Here is an 11,949-nt window from a genome sequence, read left to right on the forward strand (position 1 = left end):
TTTATTTTTTGATATGTTTTAGAGGACATAAAATGCCAACTTTTCAGAAATTTCCAGAATGGGCAAAAATCTTTGACCGAGTTATGATTTTTGAATCAATACAGATTTTTCAAAATCGAAATATTAGTCGCAAATTTTCAACTTCATTTTCGATGTAAATCGAATTTGCAATCAAAAGTACTTTAGTGAATTTTGTTAAAGTGCACCGTTTTCAAGTTATAACCAATTTTAGGTAACTTTTTGAAAATAGTCGCGTTTCATTTTTAAAATTAGTGCCCATGTTTGCCCATCTCTGAAAAAAATATTTTTGAAGAGCTGAGAAAATTCTCTATATTTTGCTTTATTGAACTTTGTCGATACGATCCAAAGTTGCTGAGATATTGCCATGCAAAGGTTAAAAACAGGAAAATTGATGTTTTCTAAGTCTCACCCAAACAACCTACCATTTTCTAATGTCGATATCTCAGCAACTATAGGTCCGATTTACAATGTTAAAACATGAAACATTCGTGAAATTTTCCGATCTTTTCGAAAAAAATATTTAAAAAAATTTAAAATCAAGACTAACATTTCAAACGGGCCAAACATTCAATATTACGCCCATTTGAAATGTTAGTCTTGATTTTAAATTAAAATATTTTTTCGAAAAGATCGGACGAATGTTTTATCTTTAACATTGTAAATCGGACCTATAGTTGCTGAGATATCGACATTATAAAATGGTGGGTTATTTGGGTGAGACTTAGAAAACATAAATTTTCCTGTTTTTCTTTGCATGGCAATATCTCAGCAACTATGGGTCGTATCGACAAAGTTCAATAAAGCAAAATATAGAGAATTTTCTCAGCTTTTCAAAAATTTTTTCAAAGATGGGCAAACATGGGCACTAATTTAAAAATGAAACCTGCGACTATTTTCAAAAGTTACCTAAAATGGTTATAACTTGAAAACGTGCACTTTAAAAAATTCACTAAACTTTTTGATTGCAAATTGATTTTACATCGAAAAATGAAGTTGAAAAATTTTGCAACCAATATTTCGATTTTTGAAAAATCTGTATTGATTCAAAAATCATAACTCGGTCAAATTTTTGCCCATTCTGAAATTTCTGTTGGCATTTTATGTCTCTAAAACATATCAAAAAATAAAAAAATTAAAAATAGTGTTTTTTGCAAATCAAGTTTTAGTGACAAAAGTTAAATTAAAAATCACCAAATTTACCGTGTATCATTTTTTCAGTGTAGTCCATATCCATACAACTTTGCCGAAGACACCAAATCGATCAAAAATTCCTTCAAAAGATACAGATTTTGAATTTTTACATATCATTTTTGTATGGACAGCTGCCAAATTTGTATGGAAAATTATATGGACAAACTAATGATGCAAAATGGCTTCTTTGGGCATACCGAAGGCACCAAAAAAGTTTCAGCCGGATTAAAAAATACAGAAAAAATCGAATGACCGAAATCTCAGAGAATTGCTCAAGATCATAATATACTTATTAATTATGATATTTATAATATTTTTTTTTTAGTCAAAAATAATTAAACAGAAGTTTGACAAATGTCGACTAATTTATAATATTTTTGATTTTCAGTCGAATTCCCGAGTTTTTTCCGGTTTTCTCCCGGTGATGGAAAATTCTCGATTTTCCCGGATTTTTCCCGAGTAGAAGACATAAACAAGGTGTTTCAGTATAAACTGTTGAAAAATGATTAACGTTGTGATACTCTCCCCAAGTTCATGCAATGTAACAACACCATCTTTTATTCTCAAAACTCCAGTAATTTATCGTTTTCATCCGATGATTAGCTTATTCAGGAGCACATTTTCATGTGATTCAAAAGTAATGCTTAATGCTAACATTTGAATTGATTTTTACGAAAAACTGAACCCCTTAGGCGGTAATAAAATCCTCTGAATTAATTGAACAAAATGTTTTCCAAAGTTCTGCGACATTTCCCTTTTCTCGTTTCAAGTGGCCTGCACATTTCAACAAAGAAGCTCGCCAGTAATCGATGAGTCACTTGCAAATTAAATTAACAGTGATATCAAACCTCGAGACCGTACCTTGCCACGACTTGAACACTCTCACCGCTCGGCTGCGACTGCACAACGCAACGCAACACCCCACCCAACACAACACGCAGCCAATCGAAATCGAAACCTTTTCTTTGCACCGGACTTTATCCAATTAGCACCCGTTTCGGTGCCACAGTCTACCCAAAGAGAACTCACCCGAATCGAACGGTACTTGAACACCGAACGGAACGCACACGCCCACGCCTGGATCAGCTCCAGCATCTTGGCGCGGACCTCCTCGTGCGGGGTGTTGTTGACCAGCTGCTGGAACATCTCGCAGTTGGCCTTGTTGGAGATTTCATCGTGCACCGGAGCGCCGCAGTTCTTGACCACGCTCTCGAGCACCAGCAGCGCGTACTGGGCCGTGTGCGGGTTCGGCGAAAAGAGCTTCTTCTTGATCGCCTGGACCGCGTACTTGGCCCTGTGCCAAGAGAGGGAGAGAAGGGAAAAAAGTAAGATATGAATCATCATTTTCCGGAAACTTCATCGAGTTGAGAAAAGAAGAAAGAAGTTAAACTTACGAAACATCGGTCTGCCGGATTGCGTCGCAGATCACCATGATTGACTGCCAATCCGGTTCCAGCTGAAGGTGGCTGGTGGCATTCTCTGAAAGGGCGTAGTGTTGGATTGGAACATGATACAGGAACCAAAACAGAGTCAAAACAAAGGTGCAAGACTTACCCAAACTTTTGTCGAAATTTGACGAGCGAAACATGTTTGTTTGTTCAATTATTAATTCACTCTGTTTATAAGTAACTGCTTACGATTAAAAACTCTAAATTTGCGTGATATTTTTACAATTTTCAAAGTAATTTAGAAATTTTACTCCCAAATTTTCACTTGTCAACTCAGCTGATAAGCAAAACACGGAGGACGACGATGACGTTTGCTTGTTGATGTGCCCTATCGGCATTTTTTTTTGTTCGTCGATTCGTCGACGAAAGCGCGACACCTGGTGGCATAGAAAGCACGGACATGAACCAATTTTGATGGAAATGGCTGGCGCGAAATGGAGTCGATGAAATTCAAATGTGGAGCACGTGACGTGACTGCATTTTTGAAAATTTGAACGGATTTTTGAATGTGTACATTTTTAAGCAATTTCATGATTTTTTGTCTTGAAACTTTTCTTCAATATTATCTCAACAATTAGAGAAAATTTTAAATTTTAAAGGCTGATACGCAGATGGGAAGGAACGCAAAACTCCATACAAAAAAACGCCCAAGAAACGGTCAAGGAAAGGGTCACGAAAAGATTTTTCTTAAGCGGTACGCAGCTGAAAAGTAACAGAAACGGAAAGATTGCGTTTGACGTTTCTTCGCGCGGTGCTTGTTTGTAATATGTTTTGATGAAAAAATCAATTAATTGTAATTTTTCTTTTTGAATGCGACTGATAAATACAAACGTTTTAATAATTTTGAATTGGATATAATAATATTTAAAATTCCCGCCGAATCTCAAAAAGCAGAATATTGAAACTAAAAGGAGAGATTTAGTTTTTTTGTAGAAATGGAATAAAAAAAGAAGTTGTCTTTATAGATGTCGGCCATCGTGTCACCAACAATTTATTGCTAGTACCAACCAGCTACCTCTGAATTTAAGTCCGATTTACCCACACTCGCGGGACCAAAATGAAGTAAATCAGAGTGAAATTAAACTTGACAATAATCATACAAATATCTATGTTCTTACTGAAAATACAATAATAATCTGAAATTTTGAAATCCAACCAAACAACAAATTCAAAAATATGAAAAAAAAAACAAACATTCCAGAAATTTCAAATATTTTTTTTTTAAATAAGGCCGTTGCAAATATTTTTTGAAGTTTATGTCCCTCGACTCTGGTTAGAGTCAAGGGGGGGGGGGGGCAAAAAAATAAAAAAAATATAAAATTCAAATAACAAGCTATGGTCTCAATATTTGAATGCAAAAAGTGTTTTAAAATGCATTTTATACCTGCCCAGTTGTTTTGCACTCATTAGTTTTCAAAATATCCAATCTCTTCGTCGAAAAAAAAACTTTTTGCGGTGCTGTACATTGGAATTTCACAAAAATTAAAAATATTTTTGATCGATCACAGACATGCTAAATAATGGGGGGGGGGGGGTTGGGCGACATAAACTTTGAAAAATATTTGCAACGGCCAAAGAAAATTTCAACAAAAATCTGAAATTTGGAAAATTAAAAATAAATAAATTCAATAGATCAAAAATGTTAAAATTCGAAACGAATGTTCAAGTCCAAATTTCAAAAGTTTTAAAAATCGGAAATATAGAAATTCGTAAATATTGCGCGTGAATAGATAAATTTTCATTCTGCTGCGAGTGTATCCCGCAGCTGCGAATATCGCAACGGCCCCTTAGTAGGCCTTTAATTAGCTCATGTCAATCTAGCTTCTATCAACAGCTGGTAGGTGATTTTTTCTAGCTTTGGTTTTTTGTAAAGTTTTGAAAATAATATTTTGATCTTAGTGGCAAAATGTCCGAGATTCGCACCGCCGTAAAGAAAGGGAAAAGGTGTTCTTGCGGTTCAGTCCAGTGCAGCGTCAATGGCTCATTGAACTCTATACCACGCGACCCATACTGATGCTCGATGAGGCAAAACAACTGTTTGAGAAAACGTTCTCTAAAACAATCAGCACGTTATCAATTTGCCGAATCCAGCGCCACCTAGGGGCCAATACCGTATGGGTTTTCGTTGGTGCCCGCATTCATTACGACAAGTCGATAATCTCGTACCTGCGATCGCTCAGAATTCACGTGATCTTTTTGCCTGGTTATGCACCATTCTCAACCCAATGATTTTATCTTTGGTTATTTGAAACGATTTTGAAGAAGACGTATGTGGAAAACTCCAAGAAAGAAATGAGCACTGTTATTGCTAAAGTACAAATCAATGGATTGCTCTCGATTGTTTGAAAAGTGTGGTTATTTAGCTGGTGGGTCTTTCGATCCTAGCAAAGATCTCTCTGAAAAATTTGAGAAATTGTTGTTCGATGTTTGAAATAAAGAATTCACTTGAATCTTGTTAATTAAACATTTTTTTTTATTTGGTATCTGAAACAATCATCGATGATCTGGACGCAGTGATCCCAAACAGAACGCAAAATGTCCTCGACACAGTTTCCACCAAATTTTCAAAGATCCACGATTTTCACTGGCCTTTTGGCACTTGAAGTTCTTCTCCAGAACCGACGCTTCAAGTCTAAACAGGGCTTCATGCTCCTCCAGGTCACTTTCAATGTCGTACTCGATAGGTACCTCCGGCGTAGAACTTTTAGTGCGCTGAAAATTTAAAAAGTTGGTAATAAAGATCCGGCTGGGTTCTAGCGATTCTTCATCTCCTGAATCGCTAGAATCTTATGTAATGGATGCCTTCCGTTTTGGAGTTGATTCCATTTTTCCTACTCGCTTGACACTTGTACACCGTTTGCGGCTTTTGAAGCTGCGCGATTTAGTCGCCGCCGCCTACAGTTCAGAACAGACGACCGCACTTTGCGTAGTAGCCAGAACCGCAAAATGTAAAATAATCTTGCCACGCATAATACAAATTTACGAAAACATCGAAATTATAAAATCAAACACTCTATTTCTTCCAAAATTAAAAAATCTAGAATGAAAATTTAAGAAAAAAGAAATTCAAAAAAAATAAGAATTAAGAAATTTAAAAAATTTAAGAATTTAAAAATTTAAGAATTTAAGAATTTAAGAATTTAAGTATTTAAGAATTTATTAATTTAAGAATTTAAGAATTTAATAATTTAAGAATTTAAGAATTTAAGAATTTAAGAATTTAAGAATTTAAGAATTTAAGAATTTAAGAATTTAAGAATTTAAGAATTTAAGAATTTAAATTTAAGAATTTAAGATTTAAGAATTTAAGAATTTAAGAATTTAAGATCTATTTAAGAATTTAAGTATTTAAGAATTTAAGAATTTAAGAATTTAAGAATTTAATAATTTAAGAATTTAAGAATTTAAGAATTTAAGAATTTAAGAATTTAAGAATTTAAGAATTTAAGAATTTAAGAATTTAAGAATTTAAGAATTTAAGAATTTAAGAATTTAAGAATTTAAGAATTTAAGAATTTAAGAATTTAAGAATTTATGAATTTAAGAATTTAAGAATTTAAGAATTTAAGAATTTATTAATTAAAGAATTTAAGAATTTAAGTATTTAAGAATTTAAGAATTTAAGAATTTAAGAATTTAAGAATTTAAGAATTTAAGAATTTAAGAATTTAAGAATTTAAGAATTTAAGAATTTATGAATTTAAGATTTTAAGAATTTAAGAATTTAAGAATTTAAGAATTTAAGAATTTAAGAATTTAAGAGAATTTAAGGATTTAAGAATTTAAGAATTTAAGAATTTAAGAATTTAAGAATTTAAGAATTTAAGAATTTAAGAATTTAAGAATTTAAGAATTTAAGAATTTAAGAATTTAAGAATTTAAGAATTTAAGAATTTAGAATTTAAGAATTTAAGAATTTAAGAATTTAAGAATTTAAGAATTTAAGAATTTAAAATTTAAGAATTTAAGAATTTAAGAATTTAAGAATTTAAGAATTTAAGAATTTAAGAATTTAAGAATTTAAAATTTAAGAATTTAAGAATTTAAATTTAAGAATTTAAGAATTTAAGAATTTAAGAATTTAAAATTTAAGAATTTAAGAATTTAAAATTTAAGAATTTAAGAATTTAAGAATTTAAGAATTTAAGAATTTAAGAATTTAAGAATTTAAGAATTTAAGAATTTAAGAATTTAAATTTAAGAATTTAAGAATTTAAGAATTTAAGAATTTAAGAATTTAAGAATTTAAGAATTTAAGAATTTAAGAATTTAAGAATTTAAGAATTTAAGAATTTAAGAATTTAAGAATTTAAGAATTTAAATTTAAGAATTTAAGAATTTAAATTTAAGAATTTAAGAATTTAAGAATTTAAGAATTTAAAATTTAAGAATTTAAAATTTAAGAATTTAAGAATTTAAGAATTTAAGAATTTAAATTTAAGAATTTAAGAATTTAAGAATTTAAAATTTAAGAATTTAAATTTAAGAATTTAAGAATTTAAGAATTTAAGAATTTAAGAATTTAAGAATTTAAGAATTTAAGAATTTAAGAATTTAAGAATTTAAGAATTTAAGAATTTAAGAATTTAAGAATTTAAGAATTTAAGAATTTAAGAATTTAAGAATTTAAGAATTTAAGAATTTAAGAATTTAAGAATTTAAGAATTTAAAATTTAAGAATTTAAGAATTTAAGAATTTAAGAATTTAAGAATTTAAGAATTTAAGAATTTAAAATTTAAGAATTTAAGAATTTAAGAATTTAAGAATTTAAGAATTTAAGAATTTAAGAATTTAAGAATTTAAGAATTTAAGAATTTAAGAATTTAAGAATTTAAGAATTTAAAATTTAAGAATTTAAGAATTTAAGAATTTAAGAATTTAAGAATTTAAGAATTTAAGAATTTAAGAATTTAAGAATTTAAAATTTAAGAATTTAAGAATTTAAGAATTTAAGAATTTAAGAATTTAAGAATTTAAGAATTTAAGAATTTAAGAATTTAAGAATTTAAGAATTTAAGAATTTAAGAATTTAAGAATTTAAGAATTTAAGAATTTAAGAATTTAAGAATTTAAGAATTTAAGAATTAAAGAATTTAAGAATTTAAGAATTTAAGAATTTAAGAAAAAAAATTGAACTTTTGTGCCAGCCATACATCCTAATTTCCTTATTCCCTAATTTCCTTACTTCCAAATTTCCTGATTTCTTAACTTCCTAACTTCCTAAACTCCTAATTTCCTAGTTTCCTAATTTCCTAACTTCCCAATTTCCTGATTTCCTAATTTCCTAACTTCTCAATTTCCTAACTTCCTAAATTTTAATTTCATAATTTCCTAGTTTCCTGATATCCTAATTTCCCAATTTCCTAACTTCCTAACTTCCACACTTCCTAATATTCTTATTTCATAATTTAATTTCCTAACTTCCTAATTTTCTAATTTCCTAACTTCCTTATTTATTAAGGAACATATTATTTTCCTTATTTCACGATTTTCTAATTTCTGAATTTCCCATTTTCCTTATTTCATAATTTCCTAATTTCCTAGCTTCCTAATTTCCCAACATATTAATTTCATAATTTCTTAACTTCCTAAACTCCTAATTTCCTAGTTTCCTAATTTCCTAATTTCTCATTTTCCTAATATCCTAACTTCCTAATTTCCTAGTTTCCTGATATCCTAATTTCCCAATTTCCTTACTTCCTAATTTCCTAGTTTCCTAATTTTAATAATGTCTTTATTTCCTTATTTCCTAATTTCCTAATTTCCTAACTTCCTAATTTCCTAATTTCCTCATTTCCTAATTTACTAATTTCCTAACTTCTTAACATTCTAATTTCCTTACATATTAATTTTCTAATTTCCTTGTTTCATGATTTCATAATTTCCTAATTTTCTTATTTTCTTTATTTTACTAATTTGCTATTATCATAATTTCCAAATTTCCTAGTTCCCTGGTTTCCTAATTTCCTAATTTTTGAATTTCCTTATTTCATAATTTCATAGTTTTTTTAATTTCCTTATTTCATAATTACATATTTTTTTTAATTACAGTTTTTCTTGTTTTAGAATATAAGATTTTTTAAATTTTCTTTTATTTATTGATTTCTTAATTTTGTTTATAATTGTTGTTAAAAGTTTTTGAATAAAAATTTTTAATCTATTTAATTTTAAGTTTTGAATATTTTTAATCTTTTTATTTTTTCCTCGAAATAACCTCAATCGCGCACACCGTCAATCGCGCTCATACCGAGTTGTCAACTTTTCTTGGGGGGGTCACGAAAAGAACACGCAACATTTCTTGACCGCGTTCCTTCCGATCAGCATACCGTACTTAAATGAAAAACTAGTAAATTGATTGTTAGCTTTTATCCTATTCTTCTGCTCATTTATAAATATATTTTTTTTTATTTTCTTTTAAATTGGCTAAAATCTTTTGTTGAGCATCATCTCTTTTACCAAAGAGACATTTTGCGTATTCTAAACATAAATTTCCATAAATTTTGTCAGCTGTCCATAAAAAAACTAGATGTACCTATATGAAAATCTGTGGTGTCTTCAGCAAAGTAAACGGTGATAACGAGGACGATTCAGAAAAAGCACTTTAAAATAATTACCCATTTCTATTACAAATCTGTTTTCACTTTAAAAATCGTATTTTGAGATACCTAATGCAATCCAAAATTTATTTTAAAAAAACACAATTTAAAAAAATTAACAATATTCTGTTGTGGTTTGGTTGAGCGTTTTAGCAGAATGCATTACTGTGAATACAAAGAGACGAGTTGTTCCTTTTAATTCCGCTATATATTATATATAGCGGAATTAAAAGGAACAACTCGTCTCTTTGTATTCACAATATTCTGTTATTAGGGGAGTTTGGGGTAATATGGACAGTGGGGGTAATTTGGACACCCCTTTAAAAATCACATTTTCTTCGGATATAAATTGAAAACGGCAATTAAAGTGATAAGGCTAGTACTAGTAATGGCCTAGGAGTATGGACAAACCAAAAAAATTGGAATAGGTTAAGTAGTTTTGGTATAATATCTAAAAGTTTCCAAAGGCAGGTTGGCACTGCCTTAAGTTCTAATATTTGAGGGTTGGGAAATAAGGTTTTGCAGGGACTATATGGCAAAAATATGGACAATTCTTGTTTAAGGGGGTTGCTTGGACGATGCCTGAGATATGTACGTATAAAAATTGTGCATTTTAACCATTTTTATCATCAAAAATTGCAATTTATGATAGCATATGCTATGGGGGTAATTTGGACATGGCTTGTGGGGTAATTTGGACATACCTGAAAGTCTACCTGTCAGGCAACAAAAAAGTAACTTTCATGGTTGGATGAGTTTTTAAAGGGATTTAGATAAATTTAGAGGGATTTAATATGTCAAAACAATCAAAAATGAATGTGAGCAATGAGAACCCCTATTGTTTAATTTAGATAAATTTATTCCAATATTCGAATTGATGAAAATCTGATTACTGTACATTTGGCGTTCAACAAGACTCTAATGTTGATTGCTTTTAATTAATTTCTTTGACATTTCTAATTTCTATGCTGGTTTACAACAGTATTTAAATTTGAAGGACTGCAGAATGTAAAATTAAAAAAAAAATATTTTCAGGCTAATAAATTCTATATAAAGATTGATTTATATAAACATAAACGATACCTTAATCACTAAAAACAAGTATAGTGTGCCTGATCCAGAATCAATGTTTAAATCATTTCAGTATTAATGATTAAATTATGTATACTACACTGAACTATTGTTATCTTCCTATTGAATTATAGTTCTATCACAAAATCATTATTTAATCCTTAGATGAAATACTGTGAGCCACAATTCAAAATATAAAGCAATTACAAAACCAGGTTGAAGGATAAAAAACATGCTCAAAAAATCAAATGTTAAACTTATTCTTCAACATGTGTCCAAATTACCCCACAAAAGGTGTTCATATTACCCCACAAGGTATGTCCATATTACCCCACAAGGCATGTCCAAATTACCCCACAAGGCATGTCCAAATTACCCCATAGGGGTGTTCATATTACCCCCACACAAAAATGTGGGGGTAATTTGGACACCTTTTAACTTTTGCGATAAAAATGGGTTTTTCATCAAAATTTATCGAAATGAATGACATTTTTCCATCAAATATGGTCTCTATTATCCTCTGGTGTCATCCACATTCCTTTAAAATATCTATACAGCCCGTAACAAAGCAATTTCCTTAGGGTGTCCAAATTACCCCACACTCCCCTAACTGAAACTAACCCTCCAATTTATTTATTTTTATCAAAAACATATTTTTAGTCCTAAAATGTCCAACCTTCTTATTAGTTGCATATTTATGTTGGTCCTATAACTAAAGTTGAACTCGAGGTTGAACTACAAAATAACATGATTATTAAATAGTTTGGATTTAAATACAAAAAAAAAGTTTTATTTAAAAAAACTCAACTGTTTGAATATTTCTACTGCAATGTTTTTGTATTAAAAAAGAAATTTATTTTATTCATCTAAAAGACTGCAAAATTGCAGGAGTTCTACTAGAACTTTTTTTTACAGCTACGGCATTAAAGTTTTAACAGAATGAATTTCAAATCTAACCTTTCTCTAGACTTGAAAATTGTTCAGCTAGCCCCAAGCTAGCCCTCAGAATAGCCAAATTACAAAATATTAATTTATGGTCTTATTTGGAGTTTCTATGAAAAATATTTAATTTTAACATTAATACGTACAGGTTCTTTTGAATTTCGACAGTACAAAATAAAGATATCTCCTTGGAAATAACTCAATTTGTAAGAAGCGGTCGCGTGGTCTTTTTTCCCCGGTTTACTCTAATATTTTGTCACTTTAGAAAGGTTGTCGTATTTTTTTCATGGACAATGTATTTTCCATAAAAATCGATCAATTTACCCTCGGACGTCTTCAATTCGATTCTGCGTAAAAATTTTGAATAAATTGATAAAAAATGTCAAATTCAAATTGAGATTTCTAAAAATAGACACCGATAGACACAGAGATATTGTCAGGAAATGTAGTTGAAAGTGTTTACTTTCAGTTGCATTGTTCGGTTTTGCGCCGAAATGCTCCATTTTGAAAACATAGCAACTTGAAAATAGGCTCGAAATCACTTAAAAACAGTTATAACTCCTCAATATAGGCTCAAAACATTTTGCTGCCTTCGGCAAAGATGTGTAATTTTATGTCATCAACAACTCTTCAGAACATAGTAGGCCGCTAAAATGCTAACATTTTGAGTTATCACCAA

The 11,949-nt window shown here is 29.6% G+C and overlaps 1 protein-coding gene across 1 annotated transcript in view; it reads right to left on the reverse strand.

Annotated features, from left to right (window-relative positions):
* The window catches only part of LOC6032500 (hepatocyte growth factor-regulated tyrosine kinase substrate), a 41,057-nt gene extending 38,096 nt beyond the window's left edge, over nt 1-2,961 (reverse strand). Inside the window, exons 1-3 of the mRNA XM_038255397.1 lie at nt 2,767-2,961; nt 2,607-2,691; nt 2,242-2,506 (exon numbers count right to left, since the gene is read on the reverse strand). Of these exons, the coding sequence (XP_038111325.1) occupies nt 2,242-2,506; nt 2,607-2,691; nt 2,767-2,800 (384 nt within the window). The 5' untranslated portion in view covers nt 2,801-2,961. The remainder of the gene's footprint in view (nt 1-2,241; nt 2,507-2,606; nt 2,692-2,766) is intronic.
* Nucleotides 2,962-11,949: the final 8,988 nt, after the last annotated feature.

Source organism: Culex quinquefasciatus, chromosome 2 (assembly GCF_015732765.1).
Source record: "Culex quinquefasciatus strain JHB chromosome 2, VPISU_Cqui_1.0_pri_paternal, whole genome shotgun sequence".
NCBI lineage: Eukaryota > Metazoa > Arthropoda > Insecta > Diptera > Culicidae > Culex > Culex quinquefasciatus.